This window comes from Diachasma alloeum, unplaced genomic scaffold (assembly GCF_001412515.2).
Source record: "Diachasma alloeum isolate Michigan unplaced genomic scaffold, Dall2.0 Dall_scaffold_00208, whole genome shotgun sequence".
NCBI lineage: Eukaryota > Metazoa > Arthropoda > Insecta > Hymenoptera > Braconidae > Diachasma > Diachasma alloeum.
This window is the reverse complement of record NW_021680373.1, coordinates 882,889-902,521: the sequence shown is the minus strand read 5'-3', so window position 1 is coordinate 902,521 and position 19,633 is coordinate 882,889. Positions and strand designations below refer to the sequence as shown.

Genomic DNA, 19,633 nt, shown 5'->3' with positions numbered 1-19,633 from the left:
CATTGTTAAAATAAAATGTTCATTAACATTTTTTATATTATTGAAGAGAATTTAGCGACATATGTATTTGCGGATTATAATTATCTTATTTTATTTCATTTTTAACGTTATTTGCCACTGATTTGCGACTGATTTGCCACTTCCATTTCTCCTCAATAAAGGGAATTCACCTCATGAATAATCTCCAGAATAAAAGAATAATTTGATACAACATTTATTCGATCAACAATCAAATTGGAATGATCAGATGTTTTATTATAAAACAGAATTACAGTACACACTTGCACTCCACCAAATTTCCCATAATCTTCGTCTTACTTCTAATTCTATTATGATTCATTCTTTATAAAATGCATATCTGTTGATTTATTTGCTAGTAGTGAGTTACGAAGGGGTGAAACAGGCTGAAATAGTCCCGGATGAGACCCTGGGATTGACTCAGTCTCTTTCACCAGTTCCTCACTGCATCAATTGATCATTACTCAATATAATTCCTCAATAATTATTGTGCGTCACTACTCCTTCATCAACCTTCAGATTTCTCTATGAATAATTACAGATTCACACGAAAAACACTAAATGTGAATTAACCCTTGCCTGCACTCTGAAAAATAAATAAGTTCTCAAACAAGTCTTGCTTGGGCCAAAAAATCGCCAGTTGAAAATTACAAAAAAAAATTATTCGAATTTAAAACCCCAATTGTATTTACATTTAATAAATTACTTTAATTCCTTTCAAGGATGAAAATATCTAAATATGAAGAGAAGTTCATCAATAATTATTTTGTTATACTTTCAAAATCTCCATTATTATTTAATTTAAGGATTAATTTCTTGTACTTTCAAACTTGCAATTTTTTTGGTTGAGCCAATTGCTTTGAGACAATATTTTGTTTCTCTCAGTTCTCCAGTTTATTTCATCTCTTCTTAAGGTATACAATCTCAAGAATGAAATAACACGACTGTTGGGTTGATTTATCATTTCTTCGGTGTGAATTATCCTCTGGGGGTGATCTATTCTTTTCCAGCGTAAAAACAGTTTCATCCCCCAGGATAGAAAGGCTAAAACACCCAAAAAATTAGATAAAATACACGGAGCAGGGTTTAATCAACAATTATCGTTTTCTGTATCTTCAAACACGATAAAACGTCTCTGTCAATAAATTGTCGATATATTATGCTCTTACATTAACGTTAATTCTATCAATGTATCACAGATTAATTATGCCATGCTGCGACAAGGGGGGGAAGACACAGTGAGCAATATCGATTATCGTCCGATACACGTGATATTAGTGGATTATGCAATTTAATGGGCCTAAATAATGACCGGTCATCGTAGTGCTCTGTACGCAGTGGCTTTAACCGGCCCTGGGAGCTAAACAAAGTAAAATTTATTACGTCAAAATGATTATTCTACTCGTTAGTGTGCACTCTTTTCATCTAAAATTTCGGTACGTTTTTTGGCGCTGATTTGTTTGGCGCACGTAGTGATTTTGGCGCATATGAAAACATTTATTTAATAATTGAACCGCGCATGGTGATGAAAAAAAATTAATTTTACGGAATTTGGAAATCTAGAATGGGTCAGCGTGACCACATTTGTAAATTGATAGTAAACCGTGACTTGAATTATTGTTATCTATTGTGTTGGATGAATGTAAAAAAAAAATGAATTTAATAGAGGAAAATATTGAGAAAATCCATGAATAATAATTCTTTTCAGTAAAATAAAAATGTAAAATGAAATTTTTATTTTTTTTTTGAAAGATGAAAATTTTGTTATTGATACAGAGCGCCGAAAAATCTATAGGGACCAAAAAATCGACGCCAAAAAGTCCTGTTCCACTAAAATTTAGGACTAGGGTTAAATGAGTCAAATTACCGTCGCTCCAATTCTGGAGAGATAGCGATTTCGTATACTTATGTCGGACTGGGGCTGTAACAAGTCGTCGGCGGATAAGTCAGATGTTGATTCGTTTGATAGAAGTTTTTCACGCTCCAGTCTGTCTACTGTTGGTCGACTAGCCTCGTAGATCTCTCGTTGTTTTGGTGTCATGTTCAGATAGCCTCCCGTTTTAGATATATCGTTTACCCATATTATCACGCTTGTAACTAGAGATACTGAAAATAAGAACAATGGAATTGCATGAAGTAAAGTATCTGTGGATCTGATACGTTAAAATATACCGGAAGAACTCTTTTGGGGCCGGAAAATTATTTACAAAGTCTATTGACAAATTTTTCTCAACAGAGATCATTTATTTTGGAGAAGAGATAATTATTTGAATATTTTAGAAACTAATGAGCAGAGGAAAAATGCCAAAAGAGGTCCAGGAAATTTTTGAAAAAGTTTCTTAATTGATTTCTGTAAACTTCGTCACTTGGAAAATATTTGCAAAATGAGAAAATCTATTTCGGATTTCGTTTTGACGGAAATTTTTCTGAAGCTCTATCTTCTCCGACGATATTTAATTAAACGTTAAGTAAAATTAAGTCTGGATTAATTATTTTGGGAGAGGTACTCGTTAAAAAAATTGCAATTATTAGAAATAAATTATAAACAATTAATTTGCCACCATAAAAATTCTTTGTTCGAAATTGCAACAAAGTTATTCATATTCAAAATTTAACCAGAAATTGTTTAGACAATTTCAATTATTTATTTTTCGCGCAATTTAATTCCCAAATTTTAATGATTAAATATCTTTAACAGAGGTTTTTTATAGCTCATGAAATCCTCTAAAAAAGTAGACAAATTCCTCTAAAAATCCATCTGAACAAAAAATGCTCCATTTATTCTAAAAACTGAATAAATTTCCTATTAAAGACCTGACGGCGTTGAAGAAAAATGTCAAGAGATGTTCTCCCATGAAATTCCCTAGAAAAAAATATCTCTCGAATTCTTCAGCAGCTCTGGCCCCGGGGGGACCCCGAACAATCATATTCATTTTCAATGAAAAGAAAATATTTACCCCAGAGCCAGCCGAGGAAAAACATCTCGAGCATGAGGTACCCTCCCCTGTCGACAATCATCCCAGCGAGGATCGATACCACAGCAAGTCCTAGGTTCTGAACAGCCTGAGCAATGCCATAGGCAGTCCCCAGTTGATACTCTGGAATGACAAGAGCAATCAGGGGCCACAAACTGCTGGCCAGCATCGAGTAAGAGAGCCCCATGGTGATCATGCAAACGTAAGGGTCGACGTAGGTGAAGGCCAGCAGTCCGTGGGCCACAATGGTCCCTATGATACTGAGGAACACCCAAAGGACATTCTTCCCCAGTCTGTCCACAGCATAACCGAAGACAGGTGAAGCAATCGCTGAGATTGAGTAAATTAATGAATTCACTGTGTTGGCGGATGCTGCGTCGAACTCGTATTTCCTCATGAAATAAACTCTGAAAGGAGAATAATTTATTTAGACTTCACAATTTAATTTAACAGAGATCATTGAACTCAGATGCAGGTAGATATATTCTTGAATTTTTAATTGATTGGAAATTCAAGTTCGAGTAGAATATGAAATTTCGTGGTTTTTTTTCCTCCCTAAAGTGAATTTAATCTCGCCCCCTTGAAACTATTATGAAATTGTCCGTGAAATCCCAATTGATAATTATGATTCGAATTTTATCTCAGTGATTTACTACCCACAAACTATTAAGCACTGTTGGAAACATTTATCTGAAAATTCATAATTTCGCAGACAATTCAAATTTTGTCTCATCAGAAAATAGTAAAATTCATTGTCAGTTTTATGAGGTCTAATGGAATTAAATGAAATGAAATAAATAAATAAATGAAAATAAAAATAGATAAAATTAGAGAATGAACGTGTTTATTAAAAATTCAAGTAGATTGCGGAATTCTCCTTCTCCCAGTGCTAAAAAAATTGGCTTTTCACTGAATTGTCCGTAAAATTAAAAATGTCATGATTATGTTCCAATTTGTCTCATCAGAGAATAGTAAAAGTAATTGTCAAACGTTTCACAAAGTTGATTTTTGTCTTGCAATTGGCTTCGCGCAAGTAAGAACGAAAATAATCAATAAAATTAGAGAATGAATCATGAATTATCAATCGATATTTATAATTGGGGAAAACGCCGGGGTGATACGTACTTCCCAAGCGCGATGAAGGGGAAGATAGCCACGTAGTAGGCGATGCAGATAATAGCTATGAGCCAGAAGATTCCGTTGAAACTTTTGACATCCGTCAATCTGATGACCTCTTTCTCTTCACCGTGACCTCGACGGAGTAAAGTCTCGGTGCGTCTGTCCATGAGGCTCAGGGACACGGCGCAGAGCATCGAGAATACGCAGGTGAGAGACGCCAGGAAGAGAACAGCTCCGATGCACTGGGCACCTGAGTACGATTTAGCCACGTAACCGTAGATCGGCTCCATCACGAGGAAGTTTACGGTTGAGCCTAGTCTTGCGAAGGACAGCTGGAGGCCGAATACCATGTTCAATTCTTTTCCTTTGAACCAGAGGACTGCGTAACTGTTTTGAGCTACTGCGAGAGATTCTGCTCCAATTCTGAGGGCGAGAATAGTAATTTGAATGGTTTGGGGAGCAGCGAAGTGGTGAGAACGACATTGGGAGGAAACGCCGGGTGGAGATCGGCTCTTGATAAATATTGCAGAATCTGAGGGAATTGTGGGATGTTTTTTGGGGGATTTCATGCCCTTCAAAGATGATCGCTTGGCATTTTTCTCCAAACTTGGTAGTTTTTGAGATATTTGAAAAATAATCACTTTGGAATTGAATTTTTGAATTTCTCAGGGACGGGGGGGATATGTCAGGAAAATTCAGGCAAATTTTTTAATATTTTTAATTTTTAATTAACTGAAAATTGATTGTAATTTGCTACTCAATTTCTTAATCTAGTTTTCATCAGAAATTCATGGAAGTAATTGCGAAAAAGTTGGGATTTTCATTCAATTTTCAGTGAAACTGAAATGTCATGAGTTTTTCTCCCCAAATTCAATTTAAATTCGGGCTCCATAAAATTACTATTAAATTGTTAATACAATGGCAATAGATAATTCTGATTCAAGTATAAAAAATTATTTTATCAAATGCCAGTTCCACAGAAATTTTAAGGAATTGTGCCATTGAAAATGCACTGCTTAAAAAATAGAAATTACATGATAATAGTCACCAAAATAGTTACGATAAATTTAAAAATTATTGAAAACTACAAAAAATTCGCAGAAAACTCGATTAGCTCCGGAATTCTATTTTTTTTCTTCTCAATTTAATGATGGTTCTGCTTTTTAAAAAATAAAATATTGCAAAGTCAGGATTTAACCCAGAGTCTCACGTGAAAATCAACATTTTTATCGCAATTAAAATCTGCATTCGTCCATTAAATGTCAAAAAACGAGAAATTTTTTGAAAGTTCATTTTTAACACCGCTTTATAAACAAGTTCCATTATGTATTTATGAGACATCAATATCCAAAAAATTATTGCTATCCAAAAATGTAATTTGGCTGATATTAACCAGGTATGGATTATTTCCAAAATTTTCTTATGCAATTGAATTCAAAAATTTAAAAAAGCGAATGGTCGTATAAGCCATCTCAAAAACAATGAGAATTACTTTGAAAATACTATAAAACCCCCTGAAACTAAAAACTCCTCATCACCCCAATCCCTCAAAAAATGAACCCCTTACCCAAATATCAACCGCCCCATCATCATGGTCCAGAAAGCATTGAAGATGGCCCCAGTGGCGAATATCAGTTGTCCAGCAAGGGCCAGTCCCATGTAAATAATAGTCCCGAGACGAATGCCAAAGACACTGTCCAAGAGAAACCCTCCAATAAAACACAGAACGACATTTGGCCACGAGTAGATGGAGTACAGCAGTACAAACTGACTCGTGGACATGCCGAGGTCATTTTTGAAGTAATCCTGCAGGGCAGCAGGATTGTCGTAACAAAAGTACGAGCCAAAGCCCAGTAGACACATGAGTGCAAGTCCGAGGAATCTCCAGGGCTTGCCCTTTGGATTGCAACACCCATTGTTCGACAATTCCTCGTAACTCGATGCACTCTGAGTTGTGTCTGGTGTTTCTATTATGCCACCCTCCATAACGCCCCCCTGTTCTTATTTTCACTTGGACTTCCTCGAATGATTGTTCTTTGTTATCTGTCAACAGCCTGCATGCCTCCAATTCACGTCATTATCTCGTGTTGACAATGAATTCTGATCTTTGTTGATCTTGTTTATTATTTTGCTGTTGTTTAGACGTTTCAGGAAACTTTAAACTCTTCAATTGAACACTTTTTACGCTTTAAATTGTATTTTTGGAGTGGAATGTGGGAATTAATCTGCTGTTTATCACGGGTTCACCAGATATTCAGGAATTTTTGGGTAAATAGAGTGTCGAGGGAATGACAGCACCACTGAGTTTATGGGGACAGGACAAAGCGCGGAAACTGATGATTTTCACTCCATTTCGTACGTCACTGTCACTATAAGAGGGGAGGGCCAACAACTACGATATCTGGTGATTCACACTGCCACTGAGCAGACAGCCAGTCAAGTACGGGTTTTTATTATTCGGTAGACCATTCAATAGGGGATGGCTATTGTGGTTATTGTGCTGGGAGACCAGCTGCTGACATATGGGGGGATTGGAATTTTATGTTAATCAGAGGGGAAGTCTGTTCTGTGGAATGTTGATAAGGCTTTTTGCTGGGATGTTCGGTGAATAGGGTAGGAATTAGTGGGATTTGCAATTTTGGGGTCTCTATTTTATCGACTATGGGATTATAAACATTTTTTTGAAAATTTAGATTCGTTTTTCGTCAATTCTGCAATTTTTTCGTCATTTTTTTCGTGAATTGGAAAATTATGAATTGAATTTTCAGGCAATTCTTGATTGTTTAAATATTTTCACTTGCGTTAATTTGTTTAATTTTTTAAATTAAAGGGATGATTTTATGTATAAAATTTAATGAATTAATTTTTGAAATGTAATTCTGGATACTTTCGATATTTTAAAGCAGTGAATTTACATTTTTGTTTTAACTTTGGAGTTTTTTTCATCTGAATAATTTTTTTATGCATTGAAAACGATAAATTAATAGTTTGATGTAATTCTCAGTTGTTCAAATATTTTTAAAAAGATAATTGACATTTTTTGAGTCAAATTTGCTATTTTTTTCATCGCAATAATTTTCTTATGTATTCAAAAGGATTAATTGATGTTGCAATTCAATGTCAATACTTTGAAAATTAAAAAAAAAGTGAATTAAAATGACTATTGGACTATCTATGAAAGGTAAAAAACCACAAGTAAATTTATCTCGGCATGTTTAATTTAAAATATATAAACTGTACATTTATTTAATATTCTTATAAATTTCCATACTTTGTATATCATGTAGTTCTTAACTTACTTCATAATAAAAAAATGAGCATGATAAATTAATAAATTTACCATTAATGTATTTGATACAACAGTGACACTTGAGCCGCGACAAGAGATCCAAAATCATCAATTTTTGTTCCACAGACAGGGAAAAATGTTAACAAATCCCTCGTAATCATCTTCATCTCATTGTCCACGCGATACCCTATTCAGTCCAATGATGCGAACGTAATAATTCTCTTTTAAACAGTTCATTCAGAATAACCAAACTGAAATGCTCGTTTATTAAACAAAACAACTAAAACAATTAAGAAATAGTGATATAAATGAAGCACGTCATTCCATGACAGATTACTTTGGAAGACAAAATCAAAACGTAGTAATAAACATAGATGAACTGGCGTCTTTTTTTTTCCTTACTATAATCACTAAAATTATGCCTTCGTTATCTTTCGTCCTTTTAATCATTGCGTATGTACACGCATTACCCTTGGAATTACGTATTACTCAATTTGTCACGGAAAAATATAATTCTTGAATCAGGATTCCATTGAAAAACGAAATATCTCCCATTCAAGAACTAATTGTATTCTTAAATTAAGAATATTTCATCCAATTAACGATATTCTCAATAATATAAGAACAGCAACATTCTGATATTGAGAATATTACTATTATAGAATATTCAATCGAGAACATTATCTTTCCTTCGAAGATTTTCGTCTTGTTTGATTGAAATTTGAAAACTCGTAAAGTTACTCTTCACTCGCGTTTTCGCCATTTTTTTCTGTTTCTCTCGCTTTTTCGTCGCCAACAAAAACAATTCTTCAAAATTAATTTACACGTTTGAGTCTTGGAATTACGTATTACTCAGTTTGTCACAGGAAAAAAGAATTCGTGAATCAGGATGCCATTAAAAAATGAAATATTTCCCATTTAAGAATTAATTGTATTCTTAAATTAAGAATATTTCATCCAATCAACAATTTTCTCAACAGTATAAGAACAGCAAGATTCTGATATTGAGAATATTACTATTATAGAATATTCAATCGAGAACATTATCTTTACTTCGAAGATTTTTATCTTGTTTGATTGAAATTTGAAAACTCGTAAAGTTATTCTTCACTCGCGTATTCGCCATGATTTCTTCTGTTTCTCTTGTTTTTTCATTTCCAAGAAAACACTTCTTCCAAATTAATTTACACGTTTGTCACAGAAAAAAAGAACTCTTGAATCAGAATTTCATTAAAAAATGAAATATTTCCCATTCAAGAATGCACTTTGCTGTTAAATAAAAAATATTCCATCCAATTAACAATATTCTATATCAAGAAAATTCCTATTAAATCGAAAATGATCTTTCCTTCGAAGATTTTCGACTTGTTCGATTGAGAATTTGAAAGCTCGTGAGGCCATTCTTCCCTCACGTTATCTCCCCACGATTTTCTCTGGTCTTCCAGTTTTTCCTCCCCAAAAAAACTTTTTCCTAAGTTAATTTACACGTTTGGCTCTAACCTCCCCAGAACACGTCAGACGAAGGATCAGTACGAAAGTGTTATATCTAATCAATAGAAATCCTCGTCCCTCCGTGCTACCTCACCCACGAATAACCAATACATTCCGATTAAAATACAAAATTTCACATACACTGTCCACTCTGTACACTCCCCACATAAATAATCCGAAGTGTTATTCTCACTCCACGAAAAAGTGTATTCTCATCGTTCCACGGTATTATTACAATCCTTTTAATACTGCAATACATGATTATTCCCCCCTCGAACACGTGCATTCACAGTGTTTTTGAGATCGAATGCACATTAATCTAGGTCCTGATGATATAGAGCCTAATAGAGGGGTAAATTTCAGCTGCCCTGGTATGGCATTTGATCGGGAAGTGGTGATGAGTGATTCTGGTGTGGACTCTGATGGAAATGTGGACTTGTACCGTCCTGTGACATTTCATTAACCACTGGCTCCTCGTATTTTCCACGCTTGAAGCGTCCGTACAGTGATGAGTACGGCAAATTGTAATGTATAGCTGCTTGATTGATGCTCATGTGGCCCAGCCTGCAGAACAATGAAAATAACAACTCCATTAATTTGAGTTATCATTTTAGGAAGAGGAGCTATGAGATGTAAAAATGCAGATTAATTAGAGATTGTTGAAACATAAAAGAAAAAATATAGTTTTTACATTGTGTTGAGGATTTGGATTTTGTGCGAAAATATCATGACATTTTTTAAAACTCATTTAGTTTAAATAAAAGGCTGACATTTTTTTTAACGGAATAACTTGTTTATAAGGAAATGCACTATTTCACAACTTTTTAAATATGAAGTTATGTGGATAATGTGTAATTCTAGTGGAAAATGTCAAGAGACTCTTTTTTAGAAATTTATTCAGCTTCAAAAAAAATTTGTTGACATTTTCTCTTGAAATTACTCATCTGGTTACTTTAAAAAATGTGAATAATGAATAAGAGTCAAAGTTCTCGTTTTTTTTTTTCACTTTGGGAGATATTTAATTGGGTCTAGAAACATTTCTGACGAGAAATTTTATCACTTCTGAACGTTGTCGAGAGATATTTAATCTTCCATTCCCTTTTTTTCATTGAAATCTCGATGTTTTAGTTAAATTCATAATTGACAAATGTTGAATTTAACTCAAGAGATTTATTTTTATAACAAGTGTACTGTTACAAATTTTCGGCTGAAATAGGTTCAGTTGTGCTGAAATTCTAAGGAATTTCATTGTTGAAAATTGAAAAAAACTATGGGAAAATCACTGGAAACTGTAAATTTCATAATTTTTTCTCCTTCAATACCCCTCACCTGAAAATTACTAGTCAACAACCAATGAAATTTCAATTTTTTCCTAATAGTGTGATTCAACTATAGCCAAAATGAATCAAACATCAAATTTTTTGCAAAAAATCATGCAATATTTATGGAAAATTCCTCTCAAACTCCAAGATACTCATCAAAACCCACTAGTTCTCATCTTTAATTACCCCACATCCCCCCAACACTGATTCATTCCTCTCCCAGGCATTCACAAACCAATTGGACTCATCTAAATTCTAATGTAACGAAGAGCAAAAAGAATAAAAAAAATAAAAATGGAAATGAAACTAACCGAACAGCCTCCAGCGCCTCAGTCATGGCGTCCTCGCTCCAGGGAGTTGGATTGCTCCTACTCAATTCAATGCCCTCACGCTTACATCTACCGTATAGCGTCCCCGTGGGTATGCCAAACTCGGTGGAGGCCCTCTGAACCGATGTCTGGCCGGATCTGATGGCCTCCAGTGCTCTGTCAAGATCCGCTGGTGACCAGGTTGTCGGGCTCGCGTTGAATGGCGCTGCCAATCGTATACCCTCCCTTCTGGCTATTTTGTACAATGTACTGGACGGTATTCCAAATGCCTTTGATGCTTTATTCGCTGATATCGTGCCGGTTCTCAGGGCCTCAAGGGCATTGTTCAGACTCTCATCGCTCCATGATTTTGTTGGGCCATCTTTTTTTGGTGTGTCTATGCCCAGACGGTGGGCTCGCTGCCATAACGTCGTTGAGGGAATTCCAAATGTCGCTGGAGAGCGTTAACAATAATTGAATCGAAAATGTTAGATCGGTTAATAATTATTAACTTCCCGACAGGGAAGTTATTGTAATGGCCCCGAAAATCAAAAATCGATTTTTCATCAAATCTCCATCTTTCAAGGTCTTTTCGATGTTCCTAGACAATTTTAAACAAAATGTCTGTCTGTGTGTGTGTGTTACTAGGTATGTACGTGGTCAAAATTTTGGTTAACGATTTCTCGTGAACGAATTGTACGATTTGACTTTTTTTTTTCAATCGATAGGTTTTCATTCAAATTAGAGCGGATTAGATTTTGGCTGATATCTGTTTAGTGATTTTTGAGTTTTCCCGGAAAGAAAATTTCAAAATGACAAAAAAGCAACGAACACAGACAAGGGTTTCTCATGAACAAATAAACAGAGTATTGAGAGTTGAAAAGGATTCTTTTAGTCAAAATGGAAGGAATAATAATATCGGGAAGTTGTTGGTGCGACCCGTCCGACGGGTCAGACCCACATGAATACATCCGCTACCAACCCACCCGCAATGGGAGCGAGCGCAGCGAGCGACCAACAGTCCAATCCACTAGTTCAAATTGAAATAGACATTCTGTACATACAGTCTATTTTGATTTCTCAAATTCCGCAAAAAAAATTCCACTCCTTGCAGTTTTCCATAAATATATCTATCAATTATGAAACTCACCAGAAGCTTTAGTTAAACTCATGTCATGATTTCTAAGTGCCTCAAGTGCAGCATCCATATCCTCCTGCGTCCACGACTTGGAAGTGCCATGATAATGTCCCGAGCCCCCAGAATGTCCCCTAGAATTATTCTCCCCCGAGTCCGAGTGCACAGAACTCCCCGACGGCATTAGGCCCAAAAGCTCGGGTGTTATCATCATCATATTGTCACTCTCAGCACCATGCTTCGAACTGACACTGGCACGATCCGACATGTGGCTGTCTATGTCAATTGTGTCTGACGAGTCCATCGTATGGAGGGTTTCAAACTTTATCTTAACACTGTCGCAGTTCTGAATATCTGCAATGTAAACAGTTTGTGTGTATTGTTTCAGCAAGTCTGATACTGTCAGTGTAATAAATGATACTGCGTGGGCATGGCACAATGGGCCACTGGCAAATCTAATCGTGTGCTGTTGAGCTTTATTAACGTACTTAGTTTTCACGTCTTTCTCAATTATTCGTTTATTGGTGGATTTTTTAGAGTCGCGTGCAGATGAATGTAGTGTTGCGGATCAATTATTCATTCCTTCACGAGAGTCTTCTCAATTGGGAAGAGTTTATTTGTGGAATTTTTATCGGGGAATTATCTCGAGTGTTTTCATTGTGGGGAAACTAGTCTGGGTGGGGAGTGCACTTCACCTGTTGTGAAAATGTAATTCGAGTGTCGACACAGTTTATAAATATATCTTCAAATTTTTAAGAATGAGCAATTTATGGGGAGATTCAGACAATTATTGCTCTGAATTCTCAATCTATTGAAACTATTGTGAAGATATTATTGATGTGATAACACCGTTTGGACTAATTTATCTGTAGTGTGAATATATTTTTTTATTGATGGCTCTTCATTTCTAGAATATTCAATAAAAGCTCAATCTTCAGGGACATGTGATTATGGAAATTGTAGAAATTCAGGCAACTATCGCTCTGAATTCTCAATATACTAAGTCTGTTGTGAAAATATAATTCAACTAATAACAGTGTTTGAAAATTCATTTGGAAATTTTTAGCAACGATTAATTTACTTAGAGTTTCTATTTTTTTTATTGATGAACCAGTTGATTTCTGGAATGTTCAGTAAAAGTTAAATCTTCAGATACACATGGCAATGAGAATTGAAATTCTACTGAATGTTAAATTATAGTGTTCAATTGTCAGGATCGTCTCAATTTGTTTCCGTTTCGTTGCTAATATTTTGGACAAATAATATCATTCGACGAGTGTAAATCCGAAAAAAATGATGTTATCAGGGATAATTGGCCGAAATAACAATTGTGGTATTTTCAATCCTCATTTTACCTGTGACATGATCTGAGTCTCGCAGATGCGTGACAGTCGTGCCCACCAGGGTGGCACTGGGTGGTGTTGGTTGCGTTTCCGGGGGCAAATCGACATCCCCTGGATCCGGATGATGGCCATAGTGTCCTAGTCCTGTGTGACAAAACATATCACCTTTTTATTCAAAGTGAAAAACGTCTGTTCCGGATGTCCAACGAATGTCGTAAATCGCCCCACATCCGAGCATACCCAGAGAAAAATTCATTCGAATTAACTGAATACAATTTTTTTCAACCCATTATTGTTTTTTAACGCAATAGTCTCAATAAAATTTTCATTCAAACTTGAACTTTTCGTGGGAATTTTTATTCATTTGCAGTGAATGAATCATTTATTTAGCGATAGCTATATCCATAAATTATAATTACTGTGAAGTCATCAAGTGGTTAATTAGTTAATATCACTCTTAAATTTTAATTATGGAAGTAATCATCAATTTAAAGAGTGAAATTTCGAATTATTCATTAATCAGTAATTGAGTTGGGAAGATTGACGATTATTTGGATAATCAGAAATCCCTTATAAGAAATTTAGTATTATCTACTTAACAGAAAATTTATCGTTCCATATTTTTAAATTTAGATTAGTATGTTTAAACCTTGATCAATGTAATTCGGAAATTATTTTAATATTGAAGAATCGGAAGATTGATGGCTGTCTCTGCATTTATTCCAACATTCTAAATTAAACATTAAATTAAAACAACTCTTAATGAAAACATTCGCATTCAAATGAACAGAAAATTGTTAACTAAAGAATGTTGTTGGATTCAAATGCGTCATTTCTCCGGGTGTAAACCCTCACGTATCAATTTCTCTCATTCTCAGAAAAATAATTTATTTCAATCAACTGAATGAGGTTTTTTTAACGCGTTAATTAATTGCATTCACATTAAATAAATAATTAATCAATTAAAAAATGAATTTATCAATACGTCATAATGCCTCATTCGCAATGAATGAACAGTTTATTCCACAAATGAAAACATTCTCATTAAAATGAACCAAAAATTTCAAATAAAAAATTTTGCTCGACTCGAATGCATCATTTCTCCGGGTGTAAACCCTCACGTATCAATTTCCCTCATGCAAAAGCTATGTGATCCATCGGATGGACAGCGTGAGGGTTGAGAGACTCAGGTGTGGGGCGAAATTCTCGGCTCACAGATTGGCTTACCGTTATTGTTGTTTGTTCCGTTACCGTTGTTGATGTCTCGTTGGCAGGATTCCAGGACTACTGCCTCAACGCCACACTCCTCATCCTCCGTCGTTGTCTGCCAGTCACCTCGGTGATTCTACGGACCCAACATCCGGTACAAATTTAACTTTGGGCTTCTATGTGCACGGGAGAGCGACGCGAAATTTGCGCCAATATCGTTAATCACGGGTTTTGGGGATCGGGAATTCAAGGGCGGAGGGGGACGAGTCGATTTTGAGATCAAGTATCATATTTTGGAGTACAAGGCGGATAAAATTCTCCCAAGGATTTTATTTTGCAGAAGAAAACGGGTTCGGTAGAAGAGTTCCTATGAGAATGTTGACATCTTCATTAGATTCATAAAGATGAAACTGTAATTTATCAAAAACTTCTGCAAAGAAATGCAAAAATCCCCGAGAAATTCTGCGAATTCGTTGAAAATTGTCTCGCAAAAAATTAAAACTCCGATTTGTCACAAGAATTCGACAAAAACCTAGTTAAATATTCGTAAAAATATTTCCTTCAAAAGTCATCACAATAATTTTGCATTCTCCCTCACTTCAAATGTTTTCATCTCTACACTGAGAGAAAAACAACAAAGTTCTCAAACAAGTCTTACTTGTGTCAAGAAAATACTTCTTTGAAAATTATTGAAAAGGATTTTTTTGTGCCAAACATGCAGAGAGTGCGCCGGAGTGAAAAATTTTTGTCGCAGAAATAGATTTAGTAGTTAAAAAAAAATTGCATTCTCTCTACACGCAAGAAATGTCATTTCTAGCACTACTCCTTCGTTATTCGATACTCCCATACGTATTTTTCTCCCGAAAAATCTTAGTTATCCGTCTCTTGAGCCAAATATGTATTTCGGTGCTATCGAAAGCAGAACAATTATTCATGTTTGAGGCTTTCAAATTCGAACCAAACAAATTCTTTTTTGGCAATTTTCAACTAGCAATTTTGTTGGCCCAAACAAGACTTGTTTGACAACGTGTTTGTTTGTTCACTCAGTGTAAGAATGCGCCCTGAATTCCGAGTTGACTTATCCTCCTTAACAACTGACGCCGGAATCCACCGAAATCATTCAACAACTCCAATCCAAATACTCATAATCCCTCACCTCTTTATTATTTTCCCGTCCAAAGCTAAAATCAGTGGCCCCACTACCACCCTCGTTATCCTCGTCTTTGTACTTGTCGTAGTGCCTTGAGTCTGAACTCCCTGTTATCGCCTCAAACGATGTTCTCGCTCTTTTGTACTTGGGATGATGTCTCTTCAACTTGGTGTAGTTTAATCGTGGTGTACCAGGCTCTCGGGGTGGTGAACTCAGACTGACTGATGCCGATCCCTCTTTGCTCTCAGGCACCTCACAGAGGCCCTTGATCTTCAATTGATCAGCCGTTTTTAGCAGAGACTGGAATATGCAATTAATGGGGCACGTTAACACCGAGACTGCATTTTAATGGCAAAATTACCAATGCACACAATTGAGTTTCTTAATTCTTCGACAGATTTCATGTCTTGCATTGAGACTTTGTGTACAGAAATTAGAATGTGGGGATTACAATTTTTGGAGACCAGGTCTTGAGATAGTTCGTTCAAAAATGATGACATTAGAGCGGAATTCACACAGAATGTTCAAAATTAGATTAGGATTATGCATGAATTTTAATTTTAATAGCAATTTTTATCACTTTAATAACATTTTCGAGAGTGAAATAGTTTTATTTTTTTGTAGTCGAACATCAGAGCTTTCATTCGACCCCAAGTTTACGGCGATTTTACAGTGATTTTATTGTTTAAACTTTACAGGTCTGAATTGGAATTTTGATATTGAACCATTAGAACACATTTTTAAACCCTGAAAAAAAAATAGAAAGTTTTTGATGACGCGAATCCGGAATTCACACAGGATGTTTAAAATTACATTGGCATTGTGCATGAATTTTAATTTTAATAACAATTTTTATCACTTTGATAACAGTTAAGGATATCCAAGGACTTTGACAATTTTTTCGAGAGTGAAATACTTCTTTTTTTGTACTCGAACATCAGAGCTTTCATTTGAGTCACATTAGATCCCAAGTTTCCGGGCATTTTGCAATGAAATCAATCCTATCAGTCTTCCAAAAATAAAAACCCCCAGCTCGTCATCATCATTTGAGTCACCATTTTCTATTCCCCCCTTCAATTCCCTCCCCTCCGACCCCAAAAAGAATTCGTAAACGTAAGAAAAAAAGAGAAAATTAAATCGGAGAGGGATTCAACTCCCTGTGCTCCGGCTGGCCGGCGATTTCCTCTGTTCTTTAATCAACCCAGGGGCTGGTGCGATTACGCGGACTACCGAAGAGAGGTGAAATGAGGAGGCGGCGGGGGCGGCGGGGGTGGAAGGGTGGCTTTGAGGAGGGAAATACTGTGGGGACTACCACACAGCAGCGACAGTGACGTCCAAGGGGGTGTCGCAGCCAGCGGCGGAGAAGGCAAAAACGCCCGCAGGAAGAATGAGGAGGGGGAGGGAGCTGTCGCGACCCCAGGGCCGTATCGACCACCCCTCCAGTCTGGTCCTACCTTTTTCCCAGTTCCCCATCTCGATTGTTATGCCTACTAACGTCCACGGCTACTCTCATTCGTCCATCGCCACCCTTGAAATTCATTCGTGATAAATCCCCCGGATTTTCACCCTCCCATTTGCTCCCGCGAAAGTCATTGCAAATCAAATGATACGAGTGACGAGATTAGGTGGGAAAAATTAAGCTGAAACTAGCGGAACGTTCGATTCAGGTGAGGCTAAGGGGGTTTAATATTTTAAAGGGATGAGGAAACTGATCTGCACCTGAAGAAATTTGCTTTTTACGAAACTCACAATTCGCTCACCGATTGTGGAATCGACTCAGAAAATTTGAGTGATGCTATCGTAATGTTTTACAGGAGATTCAGATAAAAATTGCGGAACACTCTGGAAAAATTCCGTGACAGCTCCGCAAAATTTCCGACAATCACATTTCACTCCGAAGGTACGGAAAAGATACTTAATTTTGATTGAATATTTCTCTCCGTGGGTTAGGAATTTTTTGAAATTTAAGGAACAGATGCTTTTGAATTGTCAATATTCTGAACTTGAATTCAATTTCTGACTAAATTGCTCATGGAGTTCCTGATTCATCTTGGAAATTCGATAAAATTGAGTTTTTCATTATGAATTATTATGGAATTTTCAAGGGCAATTTGGATTTTCAAATCTATCGCGAAAATTAAACAACAGATTGAAAATTAAGAAGAAAAGTTGCCTGAATTTTCAGTCATTTCCATTGTTGTGTGAACTTGAGAAAGCAAATTTCATTGGATATTCAAGAACATTGACTGATTTATCAATAACAAGATCAACGGAAATTCTATGCAAATTATTCCTTGTTAAAAATTTCAAGATTTTTTACCTGAAATTTCAAGAGTAATTTTCCAACAGTACACTGTTATAAATTTCTGACTGATATTTCCGGTACATTTTTTGGAAGTTTTCATCACATTTTAGTTCGACGAAATTTCAATATTGTTGAATTTTCAGTTAAGTGAAAATTCAGCGTATTTCGGCCCTAAATGTTCGTGATTTCATTGAAAATTCAATTAGCTCGAGGAATTCCCATTTCAATGCTGTTCAGTATAATTGTTTGACCCATAAACTCTTAAAGATCTCCTGAATCGAATTTTCCACTGGTGAATATTGAACTAGTCCTGCGTTTTAACTAGTCGCTAGTTTTAACATCATATGAAAAAAAATCTGCAGGTGGATGTATCTTTAATACAACCGTAATTTGACGTGATCATTATTCTGTGGAGAAGCTCCGAATTTTCACTAAATTTTTAATATCCCCCAGAAGGTTTAAGAATTTTTCAGAATGTTCTAGAATTTTTTAGAAATTTCTACGTTGATTGCAGTATGCAAGACCTTTCTCTTTACTCGAATTCTCAAGATTATTCAAGATTATTAACGGGCAGACTTCTTCAATTTCATGCTGGCGTGTCATTCGCGAAGTTACCCCTAAGGGCCAGTGCCATCTATCAGAATTCTAGAAAATTCTAGATTTTGTTGGACAATTCGAGGAAATTCTACGATTTTCTAGGAAATTCACCGGTTTTTAAAAAATACGAGAACATTCGCCGGTTTTATAAAAAATCCTAAAAAATTCGCCGATTGTCGAGAACACTCGCACATTTTCTAAAAAACTCAATCAACTTCGCAAGACAAGGACCCATCGCCGCACCGGCAACAGAATAACCCCCCCGACGTGTCCACGATGAGTCCAACTGCTGCACCAAGAATACACCCCCTTATGATTTCTTTAATAAAAGCCCCAACAATGACCCCGAATATTCTATAAAAATCTCAACTCTTCCAAATTCCCGATAGACGTCGCTGTCGAAAGAGTGCCCCTAAAAATCACAGACACATCCCCGCAAAAAAATTGATTAGTGTCCACTCGGCGGAAGGGAGTAACGAAAATTCGCCGGGACACCGAGGGTACGAGGGATTGGTGAAATGCAGGATGGGCTCGCCGACGACTGTACTCCAGGACGAGAGAGCACGAGAAATAACGCGTTTGTTAGAACGATAAAGACAGTATCTGTGTACGTGTATAGACGGTGGGATAGAGAGGAAGCGGCCAGACGGCTGAGCCGAGGAGGGGAAAACCCACCAGAATCCCAACCTCACCAATCAATACTTAGGGTTCAAGGGCATCGCCCTAGCAATTATTAATGCAGACTGACATTACCCGATGTATTGACATTCAATTTCCCCGAAATCCTGTGAAAATGTTATGAATCCTGTGGTCCTGGGGGGGCGGAGGAGGAGGAGAAGGAGAGGAGAGTCCGAGGACCTTGACGCGTCTTCCTCTGAAGATCAAGGCGAAGGGGAAGGACGAGAAGAAAAATAGGAAGAGGTCGCAAATGGCAAGTCCAACAGGTGTAAATCCCGTGAAAAGACCGACAGTGGATCGGAAGGTCGGATCCAGAGGAGGCGAAAGAGGCAAGTGTCCGGGGGGGTGGCTGTGGGGAGGAAGATGTTGCCCGAAGGAGGATGACTCGTTTTTTTACTCATCTTGCGAGGGAAATACTCGGAATACTCGCACATACCAGTGTCCATTGGAGGAGGATAGAGGTAACTGTGGAGTACTTGAGTATTACGAATACGGCGTTATAACGGAGTTGATAATGTAACGGGGCGAGGGAGAGAGAGAGGGGGGAGACGTCTCCTTCGTTTTCTCTACCACTTTCTTTTACCTACTATCCTTCGTACAATCCCACGTACGGGATTTCCTTTTACTGAATGAAAAAGGCCACGTGTTTGCGAGGGAACTGAGGGGGAATAGGAGGAAAAACGGGGGCCGGGGG

General features: G+C 36.6%; 2 protein-coding genes across 3 annotated transcripts in view; both read right to left on the bottom strand.

Moving 5' to 3' along the window:
• Positions 1-234: 234 nt before the first annotated feature.
• Positions 235-6,666, bottom strand: LOC107036327 (major facilitator superfamily domain-containing protein 1). The gene is made up of 5 exons (XM_015254243.1): positions 5,680-6,666; positions 4,119-4,535; positions 2,976-3,400; positions 1,886-2,124; positions 235-1,378 (listed from the first exon to the last, which is right to left on the bottom strand). Exons 1-5 carry the CDS (start codon positions 6,096-6,098, stop codon positions 1,334-1,336), a joined length of 1,545 nt encoding a protein of 514 aa, XP_015109729.1. The 5' UTR covers positions 6,099-6,666; the 3' UTR covers positions 235-1,333.
• Positions 6,667-7,308: 642 nt separating this feature from the next.
• The window catches only part of LOC107036326, a 38,819-nt gene continuing 26,494 nt past the window's right edge, over positions 7,309-19,633 (bottom strand). The window contains exons 4-9 of one of the 2 annotated variants that reach the window (XM_015254240.2): positions 15,366-15,659; positions 14,228-14,345; positions 13,013-13,165; positions 11,673-12,011; positions 10,526-10,976; positions 7,309-9,456 (exon numbers count right to left, since the gene is read on the bottom strand). In XM_015254240.2, coding sequence (XP_015109726.1) covers positions 9,252-9,456; positions 10,526-10,976; positions 11,673-12,011; positions 13,013-13,165; positions 14,228-14,345; positions 15,366-15,659 — 1,560 coding nt within the window. In that variant the 3' untranslated portion in view covers positions 7,309-9,251. The remainder of the gene's footprint in view (positions 9,457-10,525; positions 10,977-11,672; positions 12,012-13,012; positions 13,166-14,227; positions 14,346-15,365; positions 15,660-19,633) is intronic. The other variant, XM_015254242.2, reaches the window with a different exon arrangement.

What these genes read in the sequence shown, in the direction of transcription:
- LOC107036327 (XM_015254243.1), bottom strand. Translation starts at nt 6,098, where the DNA reads ATGGAGGGTGGCATAATAGAAACACCAGACACAACTCAGAGTGCATCG. An exon ending in ATGGGGCGGTTGATATTTGG is followed by an intron (nt 4,536 to 5,679) that starts GTAAGGGGTTCA and finishes TCTCGCCCTCAG; the next exon opens with AATTGGAGCAGAATCTCTCG. An exon ending in CCCTTCATCGCGCTTGGGAA is followed by an intron (nt 3,401 to 4,118) that starts GTACGTATCACC and finishes TTCTCCTTTCAG; the next exon opens with AGTTTATTTCATGAGGAAAT.